General features: G+C 39.9%; 1 protein-coding gene across 4 annotated transcripts; it reads right to left on the bottom strand.

Annotated features, from left to right (window-relative positions):
- Nucleotides 1–1,591: 1,591 nt before the first annotated feature.
- znf280d (zinc finger protein 280D) lies at nt 1,592–12,913 on the bottom strand. Of its 4 annotated transcripts, XM_034581239.1 has the most exons (19): nt 12,662–12,913; nt 11,375–11,499; nt 11,021–11,226; nt 10,763–10,862; nt 10,629–10,654; nt 10,436–10,538; nt 10,086–10,160; nt 9,880–9,974; nt 9,548–9,729; nt 7,024–7,181; nt 6,828–6,928; nt 6,590–6,736; nt 6,057–6,191; nt 5,706–5,938; nt 4,172–4,312; nt 4,011–4,079; nt 3,802–3,917; nt 3,682–3,706; nt 2,573–2,951 (listed from the first exon to the last, which is right to left on the bottom strand). In XM_034581239.1, exons 2-19 carry the CDS (start codon nt 11,490–11,492, stop codon nt 2,573–2,575), a joined length of 2,409 nt encoding a protein of 802 aa, XP_034437130.1. In that variant the 5' UTR covers nt 11,493–11,499; nt 12,662–12,913. The 4 variants fall into 4 exon arrangements, with proteins under 4 accessions (XP_034437127.1, XP_034437128.1, XP_034437130.1 ...); XM_034581236.1 differs by having other exon boundaries at nt 1,592–2,951; nt 10,436–10,654; XM_034581237.1 differs by having other exon boundaries at nt 1,592–2,951; nt 3,682–3,703; nt 10,436–10,654.
- Between the last annotated feature and the right edge of the window lie 8,735 nt (nt 12,914–21,648).

Below are 21,648 nucleotides of genomic sequence, written 5' to 3'. Positions count from 1 at the left end.
ATAATAAAACCGATGTGAAGAGATGACCCCATAACTGTACACAGCGTCTCAACCAGCCATGCCCCGGAACAATGACAAACCAGTCCAAGTCTCCCAGAATAAGTCACAAACAGCGGTATTGCTCTCCGACAGTGTGGCAACAAAGGCAACTGACAGCTGCCTCATATCAGGGCAACTGCCTTTACAAATCAGTGGCAGGTTCTGTTGCCCCCGGAAGTGCCTCTGCGAGCTGCCGCTGCCACGATGTGGGCTAGTTGTTTCTCAGCGGTTGTCCTGGGAACAGCGCGTCGCAGCACGAGCAGCCAATAGAAATGAGCGTTGACAATGACGTCAGGTCCGGGAAAATCAAAATGAATCCAAATCAATTGTACAGTAATTTCTATGATTGAATTCAATTTGTACACGGAAACAGTTATCCCTATCAGAAACAAACAAGTGCGTGTACATTGTTGTTTATAAATGTTATCTACTAACTTTATTATTTATGTTATTTACTTGATATCTTTTTATTTCTGTGACCGTGGATAATGTTATTTTAAACATTCAGGTATTTCATTTATCATTCATCAATTTAGCTTGTTTGTTTTTGTGTGGTGATATTTGATTTCATTTGAGTCACATTTTATTTTATTGATCTTAATTATCCATATATTCTGTAATTTTTTGTGCTTTGGGAAATAAAGTCTCTGGGGGAAAAAAAATCTAATTCAAGTCTACATCTTATAGTGTGTGTAAATATATAAAGTGTGTATATTTGTGTCCAGGTATTACTCGTGCTGTTAAAACAACCTTATTATGGGGAAGTTTGAAGTATTCAAGAAAAAAGGCTGAGAAAAAGCTGAGAAAGTGTGATGCTGTGTCAGCATTGACACTAATAAACAGATTTTATCTCAAGGAACCATGAAATCTTGTTTTACTGAATTAAATCTGAATATCTGACTCTTGCAGCTGCTGAACACATTCATTGCGAACTTTCCGCATCTGAAACCAAACATTGTTCCCAACAGTCCCTGAAATGAATTGTTGACTTAAAGAATCTAATAATGATCTGGCCATCTTCATAGAATAATGTTCTGGGGGGGGAAAATCACTCCAACCCTTTGTATTAAAGATTTATTTACATAACAAACAGAACAACACTGATCCAAACCCAGTGGTTTATACATCTCAGAAGAAAATGTGTCCTAAGGGGAACACGATATACATTTAGAGGAATGTATTCAAAACAGACTCAAGGAGGGGTGGTTACATTTACATTCCCCTCATAGACATAAATGCATTTACAGACTTGCTCTAAAGATACTATATGCACAAGTAAAAACCCGTTTGAAAAACCTATGACATAAAGAATATCTTAACACTTTAAGCCACACAAAGTAAACAACCACATTGTATGAAATATTCCCAGCACCACAGGGAACTTTTTTTCCCCACTTAACGCAGAATAAAAAGGAGGCTGGGACATGGAACAACTTGATGTACCTGCAGCCAAGAAAACATACATTTGTTTTACAGGCTGGCACTCTGAACACAGTTTAAAATCAAACAATAAAATCTACTGTCCATCCCACGTCCACTTTTTGTTGCTTTATTTTTCTCTTTATGGAATAGAATTTAATGTTTAGATTTTCTACACATGTACTGCTGTATTCCTTAAAGTTGCTCTCTGTGTGTCAACATAGAATACTCTCTTTTAAGTTCACCCCTTAACTCTTGACTCCTGATAAAGTGTAGACAAATATTTCTGGCAGACATCAGGAATTTCCTCTTAATGATTTAACAACGATTTTCAGTGACAATGCATGTTTTTGTTGTTGATAATACCTCATTCAATATAAACGTAACAGCCTTCTTATTAGATCTCAAAATAAATCTACACATTATATAATGATAGAAAACCAAAGATTAAAGAATAAAAATCTAAAACTTAAATCCAGTTACCAGCTCAAAACTGTGTGCCATAGAAATTGGGCTCAAACTACATCAAAAGCAATATTATTTTGTGTAGTTCAAAGGAACGACACAGAGATTTTAAATATATACTGAGAATGTTTTTCAGGGAAATTTGGTGGATTTGTCACATCATTGGTAAATGTGTATTTTCATCTTTCTCAGTAAAACGCATTGAAAGCTGACACTGGGGATCAGGAGCAGAGCCACATACTACCTACCATCCTTTAGCAGGTGGTGTTTACTTAAGGATAATAAGACTTTTAAAGAAATACAAATGTAATTTAAGTCAAATGAGCAGCTGACACTGAGGTCTACGATAGCCCAAAATGCAGAATGATGATTTCTGATGTTTTCAAGGGCTAAAAAGATTACAGGGGATGTTTTTATTTATTTATAAATACTCTACATTTATTTAGGCAAAAGGAAGGTTTACAGAGGAGATTAATATTTTATCCAATGGTTGAAACTGACTTTCCTAATGTAGGAATCTGTAGTTGTAGTAAATACCTGCAGCCTGAGCATGTATATTTGTAAAAGGAATGCTGAGGTGTGGCTGATGAACTGCTCGTTTCGAGGTCATAACTCTAGTTTGTTATGTGCATTAGTTTGTAATTGTGTTTCATTCGGATTTAGTTTGCTGTTCCCCAGTCTCGTGCTCAGGGACAACTTCTGAGACAGGGAGCCGCTCTCCGACACCTGCGCTCTCTGAGTCACCCACTGGCTCATCTCCCACCGGCGCATCGAAAGCGCCATCTGATGTCGAGGGAGACGAAGTCGGCGGTGACGACGGCTTTACATCTTCATTGACACTTAATCCCGTGGAGCCCTTTTCCTGATCAACTGTTGGTAAAATTGGCTCTGGTTGATCAACAGCAGCTACAGTAAAACTTTTAGATGAGACCTTTTCCTCTAGTTTCATGTCCGTTTCCTTTGGTGTCGGAGGAGAAGGTGTCGCCATGAGGTACACGACTTTCGTTGGCTGCATCATGACGTGTTGCCTGCATGAAGAGGAGGGCGGCGTTAGTAAAAGCACATTTCAGGTTAACACACAACATGGTAACCAGTATTAAACACATGGGCTACTTAAACCATTTACTCATCACAGGGAGCCATCTGTAAAATGTCCTCAAGTTTGAATTTGAGCAAATATCATTACTCATCATTGTGGTGTTCAATTTTCCTTTTTTCTATTATTCTCTTCAACAAGGAGGTTATGTTTTTGTTTGTGTGTTTTATGAAAATACTACTCTACTGAATTCCATGAAACAGTTTGGAGGGTTGGGACATGACCCAAAGAATTTTTTTAAACGGCTCCAGATCAGTAGACAGATCCAGGAATTTTCTTTCACTTTCTTAAACATTGAGATGTTCCTAAATCATGATCTTGATGATAAAAAAAGAAAACAGGCATGTTTAGGTGACTGATATTTATGTGTGTGGGAAATTTGGTTAAGATCCAAATAAAAATCTGGATCTAGTGAATTTAAATGTGTTTTCATGAGGGGGCTGTTGGACCTTGGCTGAGGTATCCTCTCTACTGAGTGCCATTCTAGTATGTTTATTAATATCATAGATATTGTGCAACTTAATGGAAGTGTGACACTCAATCCATTGTGTGCACCTTCAAGAATGTGTTTCTATTTATGCTCCTCTACATTGTCAAGCATTTATTTTAGATTTCAGATAATATGGTGATCAGATGTGACGTGTGCATCTGTTTCTACTTACACTCGCTCTTTGTTTTTGACGTCTGCTGGGATAAAAAGAAGAAACAGCCTTTGAGACACTTGCATCACAAAATACTGAACATGATTCAGCTGGAACTAGAGGAAAAGAAAAGAAACCTACCTTTCTCCTGAATGACTTTGCATATGTGATCTGGTCGATCATTTAAATGTTTGCTCATCAGGTCACCGCCTGATGCATCCATGAGGAGGTTGCAGTTGAGACAGACCATAGTTAATCTGGGAAAAAACAAAGAAATATTCTGTCATGCTCAATTTCAAATAGAAAACACTTTTTTGTTGTACAAAACGCAAGGTATTATTCATACGTACTTCAGTTTGGATGAATTTTTCTTACTTTCCTTCTTCAAAAATCTGTTTTTGGTGATGGTGCTGTGATACCTTCATGAGAGGAAAGGAAAGATTTGTCAGATAAAGACTGAGGACATAAAAGTATCACACAGAATAAAGATTCAATAGGATTTGTCACTCACCTGATCATGTGATTCCCAATTGAAACTTTGCAACTTGTCCGATATTTACACGCACCACAATTGGAAACCATTGGGAAATGAGAAAACAAGTCGTCGACTTGTGCGTTGCACTCGATGCACGTGTGAGTCCCCTGATTAATTCTGGAAAGTGGAAATGAGGACAAAAAGTTAGTTGTGGTTTTCTTTTAATAATTTAGACTTCTCATTCATAGGTCAAGTGAGATTTAAAGCTCCTCATTTTCATTAATTTTAGCACATCTGTGGACAAAAGCGGTAGTGTTTCCACTGTCCACTGTAGCGAGCTGATGACGCTTCTAACAAAAATGATAACAAAATAAAACAAATATCCCCGGGTGGAAAAGTTGTGACACACACATAGAGGACACAGAGAAAGATGTGAAAAGTGTTTGTGGTGATAATTACAATGGTGTTGGGCTGCTGAGTTAATAACACAGCGGAGTTAATACATCACTTCCTGTCTCTGTCTGCTGCACCCGGCAGCTCCACCTCTCGCCTTAATAATGCGGAGGATTTGTTACTGTTGTGAACGCGTCTGAACCTCCTGCTGTGTTGTGCATGTGTGAAAGGCAAACTCTGGGTAAACTCCAGAGCCAATTCAACAGGTTTTACCCGGAGGTCATGTCTGAAAACGACTTGAGAGCGCACATACCAAAGCGCAATAAGAGGGGTCGGGATTGTTTCATAACCAGTTAAAAATTCCTTGTAGAGGCTTTAAAGATACTGCAGTGTACAAATGACTCAAATGTTTGGTAGGATGTGTCGTAATCAATTATCTTTTTTGATCGTCTGCAGAAAGGTTCCTAATGTTATCTTAGTGTTGTGAACCACCTCATTATTCTTTGTCTCATCAGCTTGAAACAGCAGATTAGTTTTGATTGTTTTGTCTAATTAGTCAAACATTACACACTTTTTTAATTAAGAAATACCACTGTTTAAAATACACCGAAATATTTTTAGCCTGCTTAATGAAGTGTGTCTCAAAAATTAGCAATTGACTGCTTTGTGTGTTTCTAGGGTTTAATAGCATCTATTATTTTGCCGTCATAAATCCTCAGGAGGGGGAGGCTCCATACTAGTGGATGAAGGATCCTGAGTGATTTAAACATGATCAGCTGATGGGATCATGGATCATATATTTTCGGCGGACCAGTTTATTGAGCTGCTCAAGAAACAGTTCTGTTCATTTAAATTATCTCCACAACAAACATTTAATCAATTCATATAATACAGACTTTTTAAAAAGGGTCTTACATTTTTAACTGGCATTAAAGGAGTAAGCCACGAAATTGATGTCAGTCTGTGTTTCTTGAAATTGAGCTCTCATTCCATGCATTCTTCTCCCTACACATTAACATTATCCTTCATTTGTTTCAAACTAAATGCCTCTAATAGCATAGATTTGTCGCTTTGTTGATTTTTAGTCGCTGCATAAATTTCCAGTTTGTGTTACCAGAGAAATGTGTGAAGGTAAATACATTTTTTTTAAATGAGATGTTGCTGTAGAGTCTCTGACCTGAGATTCCTGAGGGCCAGGTTGTGCTTGGAAGGTCGAGTCTCTTTCTTCTTGCTCTGAGTCGCTTTGCCTTTTGCAGCTCCGGCCATGTTAGACTTTGCCTTGGATACACTGACTGGAGGGCTGGTGGGCGAAGTGACGCACATTATTCCTGGAGTGACGGTAACGGCAGATCGCTCAGGGGAGGTGGGCGCTAGAGGCGTCTTTCCTGAAACGGAGGCTCGAATGGTCACCTGGAAGGAAAACACAAGATGTAATGACACTGAATTAGAGAAAATGTGTTATAATCAGGTTAAAGGTTAAAACATGAGGGTCTGAAATAAATGGTGTGTTGATCCAGTTATGTCAGACCTTTGTACCCGGAGGAAGACCCTCCAGGGCTTTAGGTTTTCTGAAAGTCTTGTGGAAGTGAGTCCTGTGCTCTAATTTCTCCTTGTAGGTGAGGAAGTTCAGTCTGCATTTTCCACAGCGATGGATCCCTTTTTTCTGGAAAACAAAAAAATAAAAAACAGGAAAACAAAAATGAGAATAATAAGCAAAGTGATTACAGCCAATTGTCCTGCAATTTTTACGAGTCTGAAAACCACTCTTGATTCACAGAAAAAGTGTAAAGAGAGCAAAAAAGAGCGACCTTAATTTCTAAGAGCAATTAATTTTGATTGACTTCAGATCTACCATATTTACTGCTCCTGTAAGTAAGGTGCTGGGAGATGGAGCTTAAAGAGCAAATAAAAAGCAAATTCAAACTCTTGCAAACAGACCAATTACGGCTCTAAGAATTTAAAGAATCAGTTGAATAAACATATTGACCTTGAATCTGAGTTAAACTTTTTAGAAAAGTGTCACTGGTTTTACCACAGACTGGATGAAAAGCAGCATCGTACCTGATGTTTCATGTAGTGTTGCATGTACATATGACTCGTTTTGAGAACTCGGAGACAGAAGGGACAGAGCAGGTCTTTAGTGTTTTCGTGGACGGTTCGGAAATGTGTCTCCACATCAGAGAAGAAAGACGACCTGTAATTGCACACCTGAGGAAACAACGAATGAGAATGTCAGGAATCCGAAAATGTTTACTTCAAAACGTTAAACCAAACCACCTCTCGGTAACAAGCAGCAGACCTGGCAGACATAAGGCATTTCCCCGGGCTTGTGGTTGTCCTTCATGTGTTCCAGGAGCACCTGCTCAGACTCAAACGCCAGCTCACATATTTTGCAAATGGCTGAAAAAGGAAAGAAGAAAAGTCACACATGAACACTGAGTGTCTGACCAAACTGTCACGTGTGTACGTGGAGCTGTGATGATCATATGTTTTACTTGAGGATTCCATCGAGCTGTGAGCGCTCTCGATGTGGCACTGCAGCTGGAACGGAGTCATATACTGTCGGTAGCAGTGCTGGCAGGTCGTGTAGCTTTCCCAGCTCTCACTGTTCTGCTTCTCCAGCTCCAGGTGATGTTTCATATGGTTCATGAACCTGCACAACAACGTGTACACACACACAGCAAGGAAACGTCACACAACCCTATATTACAAAGGTACTGATAAGTAACTGGACAACCTCGTCTCTGTCGGAAAACTTCACAACTGTCATTTATCATTTTTGGACAGTTTGTTTTAGTCGGATAAAACAGACATAGGAAAATGTCACCTGAAAATCTGATGAGCAAGATTTATTAATATCTAGAGGATATGTCTTTAAACATGATGATGTACAAAACGTTAACAAGAAAATAGTTTTTTTTCCAGGATTTGCAGATTTTCTAGGTCTTAGACAATATGACAACCACTTCCAAATTGTTGGGTTATGGACGACTGGTGAAACAAAACAATCAATTTGAAGATGCCAAACCCGCGATGGGCTTTTTGTTACAAAAACTTTAATGAAAGAAATTCAAAGAGGAATTTAGATTATCTGAGGTAAATAATGAAAAGGTCACTTATATTTATGAATTTGTGTGCGCATGCAAATTTGTCAGCAAACACTGGGCTCAAGTTTGATTAAATTTATACCAAAAAAATATATCTGTGGCCTCATAATCTACATATTCAGGAAATTTGACACGTTAAAACAAAACAAATGTCAAGCAGTGGGGGAAAAATGTAATATTAATGGACTGTGTATTTTGTAGCAGTTATGGTCCAGGTCCCAAAGGGTTTAAAGATAAATGAAGTAATCTCCTTACACCTCACTCTCTAAGCATGTATAATGGCCGTTATAATATCACCAATTACACACAGATCCTTGTTTTGCCTAATGATGTAGTGCTCCGCGGCAGCAGCTCCACAGCTTTCTGCCACGGCTGCCCTGGCGAGGCACGGCTCATTTTTCAGCCTGTACGTTCTGCTACCTCAGCTCCCCTAATAGAAATTTTTATGTGGACGAACTATGACCTCGACTGTCAGAGTGCAGTTGCAGTACAAATGTGTTTCCCCATTAAAAGCAGCTTACAGAAGCTTTTTTTCCGCTGTGTTCTGAAGCAAAGTTATTTAATCAAGGGAGCAGTTCTTCCACCAACTAAACCAGCACTCATTTTTCATCTTTAAACCCAAGAGGGAAAATGCTCCGATACTGTCATCCATCTGAGAAGAAAACTGCAGTGAGAGACAAAGAAGATGTCCAGTGCTTCTGTACTGGCACCGGACAGATATCTTTGCCGGTGCTTCAAGTCCCAATCTGCTACTTGAGAGAATATTAATCATAAGATGTGGACGGTTTTTCATCTGAGACTCAGGGAACTTTCACACCTACATCGTTTGGTCCAGAACCTCTGACTTTTCAGTTTAGCTTGAACCAAAATAACAGGTGTGGAAGATGCCTCGATCCAGACCAACAAAAAGAAATTTAGATTGACCAGAAGAGACGGTCTTGGTCCATCTCAAACGAACGATGGCTCTGATCGTTAGCAGCATGAAAACATTTTTTGGGGGATAGTTCAAATGTTTGGACCTATTGCAGGAAGCTGAGACAGCATTAAACAAAAGAAAAAGAAGCGACGATGATGTTAATGTTTCTGGTAGTAATACCGTAGTGATATTACAGTGGCAACGAAATTCAGGAAGTGAACTGGTTCATTCACTTTCTCCAGTCCAACGGAAACACTACTTTATTCAAGAAAAGTTAGCATATGCAACAAACAAACACCGATGTTGCCCATCAACGAACCAATCAATGTCAGGTCTAGACACAGCCAAACTGACCGGATCAAATGTAAACAATGTAAGAGACATGAACCTTGGCTCAGATTTTCTGGTGTGAAAACGTTTAGGGTTTCCTCAAATTTACTTGCAACAATTGATTTAAAAACAACACATGCAGGTTTTAATCAATTTGATCGGGTTTGTTGCTCATTAAGCGTAATGTGTAACTAAATCTGTTGCTTATCTTGGCTTTAAAAGGGCTTTCTTGCAAGTTTTCACCCTAAATGTTCAGCTGCCCCGTGGCAACTCCTCATTTAGGTTCACTCTCACCGCTCTAATTGCTAACATTTACAGCAGGAAGCTGTTTAAAGAGAAAAGGCTCTAAGGTTAAAAACACACAACCTGGTGCAGACACCAACTTCAAGACAGACACCGTTAGAGACAAGCTGGTGAACAGAGGGAAGCATTTAGCAGCTAAAGAAACAGATATTTCCCTTAAAGTGAGAGAGCGCTGGAAGAAGAGTGAATATTAAACTCCAAATGAATGAAAATGTTTCTACAAAACAAAACATTCAGAGCTGCACTGTATCCTTGCTGTGTGTCAGCGGGTTGATTTAACAAAGAAAACCATAACAAATGGATGAAATTAATAATTAAACTGTTATTTTACTGAGGGTCCGAAAAAAATAAACACAATCTTACCTGATATTGTTCTTGAGAATTTTCAAACAGCTCTGGCACTTGAAAGTGCTGTTGGTCCTCTGCACCTCCATATTGTTCCCATCTCCCTCAAAGTGGCCGTAATAGAACTCAGAGACCAGCATGATGCGCTTGTTTGCACTCATGGCTGATTGAGCTGCACTTTCAACCTTTGTACAGCAACTCTGAAATTAAGAGGCATTTAGAGGTTTAGAGCATTTTCCTCCAAATCTGTTGATGACTAGGAGCACATTTTTATTTTCTATTTGAAAATCTCTTTTATGCTACTTTAACGTTTCCAATAAGGGACTAATGTCAACAAAGGTTTGACTCACCCTCATATGAAATTTCAAAGCTTCTGGCATTGTGAATTCTTCTTGACACTTGGGGCACTTTGTCTTGATGCCGTTTTCCAGTGTGCCTGATACATCTGTTAGATGTGACAAATAATAAGATACAAATATGAGTGGACCGCAGATTAGGTTTAGGGTTTGTTTACAGTGATGAGATGACAAAACAGTGTCTGCTAATGGTCACTTACCCAAATTGAGCTTTGCTTTTTTTTCTACACTGTCAGTTTGCTGCAGTATCAATCCACGTTTGACTGGTGTTTGATCTGTGTGAAATCAAAGAGCATTAACATTTTAATCACTGCCAGCACATTGAGATGAGAATATGTTTAAGTAAATCTAAAGCCCCTTGTCCACTGGTCAAAATAAACACTAACATGTGGCTTTAGTCTGCAATGGGAATAGGTTCAATCTGCATCCACTCCCAGGTGTAATGAGTCAGTAGACAGGTGTTTAGTTGGCTCTGATCGGCAGTGATGGAAACAGGACCCCCGGGTGTACACCCACTAATATTGGTGTAGAAGAGGAATGAAAAATGTACCTGTGTTGAAGCTATTGGCCTTTGTAGGCACAGAGAAGGCCTGAAGAGAGATCTGCTGGTTGGGTTTCAGTTGATTTGGTTGTGTTGAGTACACAGTGGGACTCTGGACATTAGACAACGTCACAATGTTGTTGCTGATTTGTTGCACCTGAGGCCTATGGACAGCACTGGGTATGATTGTGCCTTGACTGACCTGCTGAAAGATCTGCTGCTGACCAGCTGGAAACAGAGAATACAAATTCTCAAGACCAATTTGACATGAAAACATTAAAAGTATTAACTTCATACTAAACTTCACTTATATTATACTATAACACTCAGGTTTACCTGCTACGATTGCAAATGAAGTCCCAGGGGGATACTGCCGACCAAGAGAGGCAATAAATCCAGGGTTGTTCACTAATTGCGGAGAAGTGACAATAAAGCCCTGGAAAAAGGTTAAATCCATAATTTAACAAAGTAATACTTCATCATGCATCAAGCACATTAATTAACATGAAAAGCTCTTCACTCCATAGAAAACAAGATTGCAGTCAACTGACAGTTGCTCTTTGCTAAATATTTGGAATATTAATGGCATGATACCTGGTTATTTACAATGACAGGTTGCGGCGTGACAGTTGTCATAGTGGGTGTTGCAGTAGTCACTGTATTTCCAGTGATATTCAGTGGCACCATTATTTGTGAGGAGCTAATGGAAGGCTGAGGATCAGGACGCTTTATTTCTTGTATTCCTGCACTGTTCGTCTGAGGAGGTTGGGGCGGCGGCACACTGTTCTTCTGGTTGTTAGCTGTAAGAACAATGAAATGGACCAAAATAAGCACTTAATCCAATTATAATAATAATAGCAATCATTTGTGCCTTTGGGGCTTCAACATCAACAAAAGTAGGTGTTAAAATTCTTCACATTAATGTATAAAAAATGTGCTAGAACATACAGAGCACTCCGACGAAGATGGGTTCATCATCATCATCCTCGATCATGTGAACTTCAGGAGCTTGTTTCTGCCACGGCTCCAGCTCCTCCTCGACACACTCCATAAAAAGTTCAGACATTGTGGAGCTGCAACAGAAAAACACTATTAGTCAACTTGATACAAGAAACTGCAGACTTTAATTAACATTACACTTTAAAACTACTACTATTGCAAAGCAGTGAAGAGAAATATGCTAAAACTAAAAGCTTAAAGACCGGCTGCTTTAAAGATCAGTAGCTTAAAAACGTGATTACAACACAGACTAATATATTTTGATACACTGAAGTTGAGGATGAATTGTTCAGCTTAACATCAAGGCTGGGGCTCAAAAAGATGGGAGCGAAAACAAAAACACTAGTAAAAAAAAAATCGATGATGGCTGATTTAAATTCTATTACTTTCGCCAAGGACGTGTTTTCGACTGCGTTTGTTTTTTTTATTAGCAGGATCACGCAAAATTCCCAATCACCCCATTTCCAAGACATATTGTGGAGGAGTTGGGGCATGACCCAAGGAAGAACCATACAATTTGGATGCGGATCCAGATCAGGGGGCATAAGTAAAATGCTCTGTGGGGGGGAAAGAACTGCAAAGAGTGGTGATAATAACAATCTGTGGGAACCAGTGCATGTGCAACCATTACAACCGTGCATACAACTGTGGCAGTGGGACTGGGGCCCCAGTATTTACGGTGGCTGTTTATAACTTGAACATGAATGGTATAAATCACATTTTAAGATGGCGACACTATTGGTTGCCATAGGAGACTGCTGATGCAGATGTGTAGGACAGAATAAACAGGGGCCCGAGGTGTTACATGAAGAACACTTTGCTAAAATGACGTGGGGTTGAAAACATGATGTCTTGGTTAAGATCCAATTTTGGCGTGTGTGCTAATATTGTTCCATGTACAACTAAATCCTACAACTACTCACAATTCAATCAGTGCGATGAAGAGAAATCTGCTAGCAACGCTCCCCTGATCCCCACTGGCTAACGTTAGCATGGGTTAGCTCAGCGCTGTTTTGTTATTAGCTGGCCGGACCCCCTCTACAGCAGCGGTAGCTAATGCTAACCAGCTAGCGTCCGTGGCTGAGCTGCTGTAGTCTGAGGTGGGATTACAAATAATTTGATGCTTCAAGACTTCGATATATTTTTGTCAATCCCCGATTCAAAGTGTCACGCTATCAGGGGTATCGGTTATCGATCACCGCGCCATGACATTAGCGAGGCTAATGATGGTATTACCTGAGCGGTGGATGCTGGGACAAAGACTGTGGGAGCTCCGGCTGCCTCCCCTCTCACACACAGCTCCGCAGCCGGGTCGAGACAACCGAACTTCGGCTAAGTCCTTTTCCACAGGACGACAGAGTTCAGACAGTGCGGGACTATTTCACACGGGGAGAGGGGGAGAAGTCTTTCAGATGGCCCGAGGCGGCGGAAACACTCCGCTCGCACCAATCACACAGGACCTCGCTGCGTCTGTCTTCTTCTTCTTCTTCTTCTCCATGTGCTTCTTCTTCATTTTTATTTAATGCTGGGTGACAGCTGGTGTTTATGGCGCATTACCGCCACCTGGCTACTGGAGAGGGCGCCACACTTCTCTGCAGCCACATCTCTGTTCACAGTCTCCTCTCTTTTTGTTTCTTTTCCTTTCCTTTCCTCTCCCTCCTTCCATTTACTTTCTCCTTTCCTTTCCTTTCTTTTCCTATCCTCTCCTCTCTTGTTGTTTCCTTTACTTTCCTCTCCCCATTTTCTTTCTTTTCCTCTCCTCCTACCCTTGTTTCATTTCCTTTCCTTTCCTTTCTTGTCCTCTCCTCTCCTCTTGTCCCCCTGTTTCCTACCCCTCCTTTCCTTTCTTTTCTTGTCATATCCTCTCCTCCGTTTCTTTTCCTGTCAGTTTTTCTCCCCTCCCTTCCTTTCCTTTCTTTACTCTTTTATTATACTTTCATTCTAAAGACTTAAATTTAACCATGCAGATGCCTCATTTTGTAAAGTGCTGTCTGTTTAGGTTCAATAAATTAAAAGTAAAATCTCACGTATGATTTTGATTTAGCTTATTTCCAAAAAGTACAATACTTAAAACGCTCACTGTAAAACAACTACATTAATTCATTCAATTACAACAACTTTTGAATCAGAATCAGTAAAAACTTTAATCATGCCCACAGGGAGAATATGTTACAATTGCACAACACACAGGAAAGTAAAAGTAAAAACAAGTGATACACAGTAAAGCAAGTGAACAGAAAAAAAATCTTACCTCACATGTGTGAGGTAGAGTCTGCCTCTTTATGGCACCCAGCAGGTCCCAGGTCCTTTCCTCCCTGGTGGTGCAGTCCTGAACTGAATAAACGTGGGGAGTCCCTGGAGATCATGAAGAGTCTGGAGTCTGGCTGTAAATCAAAGAATACCACTCGCAAAGCAAAAAGAGGGAAATAGTTGCTGAGTGAAGGTGCACTGGCAGAGGTGGGATAAAACTACTGTCTCAGTGCCTTTACGCAAGTTTACATTTGAGGTAGCATTTCCATGTGATACCATTTTATACATTCTTGTCTACATGACTGTTTAATATGGCTGCTTGATTTAAGTGCAAACAGTTTGGATGGGACTGGAGGCTTCTAAAGAGGCAGCATAAGAGAATCACAGATTTAGACCAACGTTTATAAAACAGCCATGGTGAGTAAACACCATGGCTGTAAACACCACTCCTTAACAGCAAGTCGTTTATCTTTGTATCAGATTCCTCTTCTCAATCCCTGTAAACATTAGTGCATTATAGAGAGACTATGAACTAATAACATGCATTTGAATATGAATAGGTTTTGACATTTTGGTCTGACAATGGTCTGCACACAAACTTCAACATGCAGATAACTTAACATTCTGTGTCTCGATAAAGACGAGACATGAGTTTGACATTCTGTTGATTCAAGTTCAATACGACAAAGCAAGGCAGAGGACAGGATAGAGAGGGAGTCTGGCAGCTGGACCGGTCTGTCTGCAGCTGGTTAGACGATGTTGTAGATTCTGTAGCATCCTGGACTCTGGATAAAGACCCAGGGTTATTGCTGATTTGGGACCAAGGTGTTTCTGTGGCTGTAGTCACTTTATGGAAAAGCTGCTGATGATCATCTGGAAAACAGACCAACTCATATGTAAAACAATGATAATTATGATAATAAACAGTAACAAAAAGATATCAAAATCACCCCCCAAAAAATAAAGGCCCCATTGAAATGTCATGAATAACTGAAAATAATTAAGGAAAAGTCTCCTCAAAGCTGTCCTCAATTTTACCTGGTGCTATTTCAAATGAATTCCTGGGAGGATACAGTGTTCTGAGAGAACCACGATGAATCCCTGGGAAATAGAAAGAGAATCCATACAGTATCTTAAAATACAAGACCAGTATCCACGTGAAAAACATTTTATAAATTAAACAGCAAGCTATAAGTTATCCAGCTAACCCATTACAAATAAATACATAAAATAATTCTGCTAAGATCATTACTTGGTAGTTGAAGACAACAGGTTCAGCTGTTTTCAACGTAGGTGGTGAATTCACTTGATTTCTCTGAAGATGTGACAAAGGCTCCAGACTACAATCTGACTGTTCATTCTCTGTAACAACAAACAAAAAGACAGAATATGATACAAGTTAATATTTGGAGAATAACATTTGAGCATTTGTAAGTATTGTAGTCCAACTCAACTCCTTTAATTAATACCTCCTCTGTTTAAAACAACATTCAAATATCAATTTATTCTTCATACCTAGTTCTATTTGACCAAACCATTCTAAACTGCACATATGATGACATGTTTTGACTCAACAGTTATTTGTTAACACCAACACGTAAGAAAATGTCGTCACATACTCAACTCTCCGACATCATCCTCATCTTTCGAGTGAACTTGTGAAGTTGGTTTCTGGCACGGCTCCAGCTCCTCCTCTTCACAATCCAGTAACAGCTCAGATGTTGTGGAGCTGCAACAGAAAAAAGCAACGTGTGACACAATAAAAGAGACAAATCTTCATGGATATCTTTCTAGTTGTCAACATTTTTATACTATATATCTTACAAACGTATAAGTAATCCTCATGTGTAAGATAAGTAAAGAAGGCATAAAGGAAAAGAGGTTCAGCACATCATCTGTGATTTTGAGGATGTGCAGCAGATGTGTAGCTATCCATCCATTAGCCCTACCACAGGGGAGATGGAGCCCATCCCAGCTGACATTGGACGAGAGGAAGGGTAAATCCTGGACATGTCGCCAGCATATCACAGAGCCCACACACAGGGGCTAAACCCAATGTGGGACGAAGCCCCCACAGAAGGAGCAAACATGTAAACTCGACACACAGGGATTCGAAAACAAAGAACTTTCTTGCTATGAGGCAATACTGCTAACTGCTGCTCCAGCGTGCAGTCCCCTGTATAGCTATAGTGACTCAAATAAATAATATATTTATTATGCTTACTCATTATCTTTTTTGCCACTGCTTATAATTAAGAAAATACCAAGCTTCTGTTCAGTAACTAATGAATCAGCTGTTTTCACTCTTAGCACTTTTTCCATTTAGAGAGTTTTATTTTGGTCTTGCTGCAGGTTTTCGGGCATCGTTCAGGTACCTCTGAGTATGAATTAGTGGAACGTAGACGTCCTCATCGTCATCTGCTCCTGCTGCTCTCTGTTCAGTCGTTTCTGTGATGTTTTCGACACGATTATCCAAGTCAGATCTAAAAAAAACAACATATGATGATAGAATCAAATGAAACACACGAGCACAAATTAACCTGCAATATAATATTGTGTAAAATGACATGCTGCTCTCTTGAATGGTACATTCATCCTCGTCAATGGTGACCCCCATCTCCACAACACTGAAAATGACATTACAGTGGGGACATCTGTCCTTCTGACCTTCATCCTTCCCATGCGTCCTGTCTCTCCTTGCTTTAGATTAAGCAAAGGCAAATGTATGTTTTATGATTCATTAAGTTATCTGTCGTGGTCAGGGGGCCCTGAGCCTAGTTGAAACATACTAGAGGGAATGTGTGAGTGACGTTTTATAGTTAAATATTATATATATATATGGCCAAAACAATGTCAATGGCTATACTTAGTCAGTGCAAGTGATGTGTTAAAAACAAGGCAAAGATATGACTTATTACCTTTCAGGGGCGGATTCATTTCCAAGACTCGATAATGTTCTTTCATAACTGTAAAATAATAGATATAATCATTAGTAATAACAGATGTAGAGAATTTGAGATGATCTGTGTTTGTCCAACAGGTGGCAGTCTGGAATTAATAATAGAGGGTACAGGTGCCTCCCATGGATTCATGCTTGAGTATATTAGAAAAACTGATTTAGATGAAAAATCTTACTTTAATTTCCTACTGTTGGGCTTTTTGGTTCTGATTTTAAAGTTTAAAAATTTCTATTGACCAATAAAAAATGTCTGTCACTCTGGTCCACATCTGAACATTTAATCATAATTATTAATAACTCCACCCTTGTGAAACGTAGGGTCACCAAAGTCAATACAGACATTAATGGTATCGTCCTGGTAAGTCTAGAACCCTCACTCCCCAGGGGTGAGTTATTAATTGTTATCAATAATTAAAAAACATCAAAAAACTATGCTAAGGCATATATAGTATATATAGTATGTCGCTGTGCTTTCTCCTAATTCTGATCTTATTGGATATTTTTAAAGATTTTATGTTTTACTTTTTCTTTTTTACTATTTTCTCAGGTGTAACTTTTATTTAAATGTTTGCGCTCTATTGCTGTGTAAATGTTTCTTGCTTTTTAACTGTTTCCTATTGTTTCACCTTGTAACTGTGTTGCCAAGTGCTGTATAAATAAAGATTATTATTAACGTATTATTATTATATGTGGATCGCATTTAATGTGAAACACGATGTTGTTTTAAACGTGTTATATCAAATGACGACTTATTGCTGAAATAAGGGTCGTCATTCGTCCCTTTTTGGCCTCTCCAAGTACCCGTACCGTAAAACCTGGAGTAGAGGAGCGTCAGAATCCAGCACTGACCTGGCTCTCTGCAGACGAGGAGGAGGAGTGAGTTGCTTGGACTGTGGATATTTCATGTTCTCACAGTCTTCCCAGTCTAAATTGGTGGGACCCACCTTTGGAGCAGAAACCATGCAAACTGCGCGTCCGTCTCCAAGCCTGTTGCCCCTCGGATATCTTTCCAAAGCCGGAAAGCTTTACCGATGTAAATGCGGCTCTTATTACTCGCCTTGTCACATAACTTCTTCTTCTGTTTATCTTCTAAAGTCATTCGTTGTCTACAGGCCATCATGCAAAGTGCTTACACAGTGGAATTGAGCATATTATTACTGCTAAATTGGCCGCTTTTGCTCCATAACCTGCTTTTTTCTTATTCTCCCTCCTGTGCGTGGTCCTGTGCCGGAACACGGGCGCCTCCTGTTGTTGATTGGCTGTAACGAGCAGCACCACTGATAATTGTTCGATCATATACACTGAAACATCGGTAGAACAGACACAACTAAGTGGAGTATTTTTTTAATTAATTATTAACAGTTGTGACAGAAAATGGTTCAAGAAAACATTTCATGCAGACTTTTTTTTTTGTTTGGATGTGGTAAACTGGAGCTCCCAGAGTGAATCCACACCCCTTCAGTAGAAGACACGTATATGCGCGTCCTCATTTAAAGCAATAGCATTTCTACCGTTTAAAGAATCTGCTCAAAGAGGAGAAGAATCTGGACATTCTGCCGGGTTTTTTGGACATGTGGCTTTCCATAGAGGCGGCGATTCTTTTCTCGACCTCTGGTTCTTTGCGATAAATGGAAAGCAGCAGCGTTTCTGGACAGTCCCACATCTTACACAGGTCCTTGAACACGGCCTTGTGGAGGACATTGATTATTTCTGGGGACATGTCTAAGTCAATGTCTTGGACTTCGGGCCATGTTTTTTCAAACAGGTATTGAGTGAGGTGTATTGATTCGTCACATAAGTTCACTTTGGACTTTGCATACACTCGAGTGACGAACTGGTCAATGACGAGATTGACATACATCTTTTTGCGGGGCTCTGCCCGTTCCGTTGCACTGTTGATCTCTGAGACCGGAGATCCTACGATGGGATCAATCTCCATTAAAGCGGAGGTCACCCTCTTGGTGTAGACACCGGCCTGTTTTGAGAACCACCAGTTCATCAATGGCAGGAAATTGATCACTCTCTCCTTTATGTCCGCGTACATCTTTTTGTGGGACTTAGGAACAGACACTTTCGTCACTTCAGCTGGACTCGCCCCTAAAATGTCAGTTGTGACGTACCTATAGAGGACATCGGTAAGGACGGGGGCGTTTGCAGGTGAAACTCTGTCCTTGGTCTCTGTCAGAAGCAGAGACTCCACACTATCCATCAGAGACTTGACTGACTCACTGCTCGGGACTTGGGTCTCCTTACTGAACTTCTTCCTGACTTGTGTCCCCATCTTGAGCATCGATGCTGTTGCCAAAAACTTTGCAAAAAGCTTCTTGATCCTCTTCCCCACTCCTTTCCAAAACTTCTTGTTGCTCTTTGAGGATTTGGAGCCTCTACTCGAATCAGATGATCTGACGCTCTCCTCTTCACTAATTATCTGATAGATTTCATCTGCAGCAGCTTTAAACTCCAGAGAAGATTCAGATATCAGCCCACTCAGGTCAGATTCGGACATTTCATCCACAAAGGGCTCGATGATGTCGCTCACCTCCTTCCCAATGATTTCCTGGACGGCCTCACTTGTCCTATAGTCACTGCTGCGGACTGATGATTCTGAGGATGATGCTCTGTCAGAGCGAGAACTGCGTGATGAAGAGTCAGTGCGTGAAGAGGTTGAGGTTGTTTTACCCCGAGGAAGCTTGTTTAAAAGATCAAATGTCCTTTGACTACGCAGTCTTGGCTTGAACGAGCCCTCGATGTCACAAGCAGATTTCTTCAACACTTTGCAAAGACAACTGACCATTTTCTCAAGTTTGTTGGGTGTGGCCTGGTGACACTGTGGCGGTCCAGCGGATTGTGTGCTGGTGGAGTTGGAATGCAGGCTGGCGTTGACCCTCTCTGTCACCTCCTCTGCAAACAACTCTGTGAATTCATCCAAACTCTCAGAGCTGGTTGAGCTGCCCGGTGCTAAACTTTGGCAGAGTGCGTCTTCCAGACTGGACAAGACCTTTTCTACAGTCACGGACATGCCGTCATATCCAAGAGTCGTTAGCAGTTTGGAGGACACAGTCGATGTCATGTTCATGACAAGTTCTGCCAACAGAAACTTTGTGGCATTGTTCGGTGCCCCTAATTTTAACTGCCTCCACTCGTCCGCAGTAAGCTTGGTGAAGACATTGTCAATGTGCGGCCGAATAGCTTTGACTGTTATGTCGGGTAGCTCCAATTCAGTAGATGTATCCATTGTGAAGCTGAATCTTCTAAGAAACTCAGAAACTAAAATCGTATCTATTTATTGCAAGTCTTACAAGCTCTTCTTAATTAATCCTCTTCTTAGTTTGGTTTATAGGCGAGTGGCAACCAACATCTTAGGATATTACCACCACTCATCAAAGGCATGTTAAAGGTCATAGCAAACGGCCTTTAGTCTGGCCTTTAGTTCAAAGCCATGTGGTAATATACACCTTGACCACCTTGTTGGTTCAACTAATTCTATTGCATTTATCACATGGTATCTCTTGTTGCCCTATGTGATAAATGCAAAGTAGTAGTATGCACCTTGACATTGGTTGACTGACACCTGCCAATAAACCGAACAAAGAAGCAGCAGCAACGGATTTTATCTTCATTTCAATGAAAATGCAGAAATCTGCATATAACAATACAATAATAGTAGAATAAAATGAAGATTTATTTAACAAACTGCTTCCAGTTCTGTTTTGTATGTGAAAGCAGCTAAACACTCATACGAGTGTTTCAGACATGCACTGGAATCCAGACATTTTCCTGAAATCTTTCCAAGGGGCTGTGTTTGAGAAAGCAAATGTACTTGTCTGTTGTTCCAGACATTTTCTGGAACTTTTCCTCCCAGACCCCAAGTTAGTCCTTGTGAAAATACAGCTGGAGAAGATAGCGGGTGAGCGTGTTGATGACGTCTGTAACAGGCGACAGACGTAAAATTGGAACAATATAAATATCCCAGGATTAAAATGAGGAACCATACATTTAGAAAACACAAACGAAGTTGTAAACTTGGAAAGAAAGACAAGATTCAAGAGCATTTAGCAATAGGGGCCAACTTCGGTGTCTATGGGCTCATAAAAAAAAAACACGTCATACGTCATGTCCTGCCTCCTGCTGCTCTACCTGGATATTTTCAATAATGTTCTGATCCCTGTTGCTGTTGTGAACACATCTGACCTGGATAATATCCTGCTGTGTTTTGCATATATGAAAAGTAAACTCCAGAAACTGTCCAGACAGTTAAAAAATATATCATTCAAAAATAGAATGTCTGATTTGTCACATCATCTCTTTCTGTAGGGCAGGGGTATTCAACTAAAATTTAAAGAGGTCCAGTTAGAGAAAATTTCTTGAAGCAAAGGTCCGGAAGATCATAATGTCTAACTATTTAGTGTGATATATATTTAAGTAGCCTAGTAGTTGTATCAACATCTGCATGTACTAAATACCTGACTGTCAAATCAAATGAATTCAGTACGATTCAAAAACCTTTGGACAATATTTATTGTCACGTAACAAAGAACTGAACATATATGTATGATTGCAGATATGTATAATGTTCTCTCATTAACTAAATCAAAGTAGGGCTGCATTTCAAAATAAGAGAAAATAAATAAAATGTGAAAATTGTGCATGTTCAAATAAAGGGCTTAACTTCAGAAAAATAAAATAAAGGGAGCAAAAGCTTGAATTTCCCTTTTTCTGTTTCACATCTTGACTCAAAAGTCTCAACCAATTTTACAGATAATAAATCTCAACACATCTTAACAATTGAACAGTTTTAGAATCACTTTCTTCCCCTCTTATATCCCACTCCCCCACTTTGTTCGTCTGTTTCTCAACTTTCTCCGTATCACTCCTGTTTCTCAACTTTCTCCGTCTCACTCCTCTGTATCTCTCCCTTTGTTTTCTCTACCTGTATCTCTATCTGTCTTTTTCTTTCTACCATCTTTTCGTGTGTAACTTGCCTCTAACTCTCTCATCTGTCTGCACTGTAGAG

The sequence above is a fragment of the Hippoglossus hippoglossus genome, chromosome 3 (genome assembly GCF_009819705.1).
Source record: "Hippoglossus hippoglossus isolate fHipHip1 chromosome 3, fHipHip1.pri, whole genome shotgun sequence".
Taxonomy (NCBI): domain Eukaryota; kingdom Metazoa; phylum Chordata; class Actinopteri; order Pleuronectiformes; family Pleuronectidae; genus Hippoglossus; species Hippoglossus hippoglossus.
The sequence above is the reverse complement of the archived record's forward strand: the minus strand, read 5'-3'. Positions and strand labels throughout refer to the sequence as shown.

What these genes read in the sequence shown, in the direction of transcription:
- znf280d (XM_034581236.1), bottom strand. Translation starts at nt 11,492, where the DNA reads ATGTCTGAACTTTTTATGGAGTGTGTCGAGGAGGAGCTGGAGCCGTGG. An exon ending in CTGGCCCTCAGGAATCTCAG is followed by an intron (nt 4,313 to 5,705) that starts GTCAGAGACTCT and finishes TCCACTTTCCAG; the next exon opens with AATTAATCAGGGGACTCACA. An exon ending in ATTGGGAATCACATGATCAG is followed by an intron (nt 4,080 to 4,171) that starts GTGAGTGACAAA and finishes CCTCTCATGAAG; the next exon opens with GTATCACAGCACCATCACCA.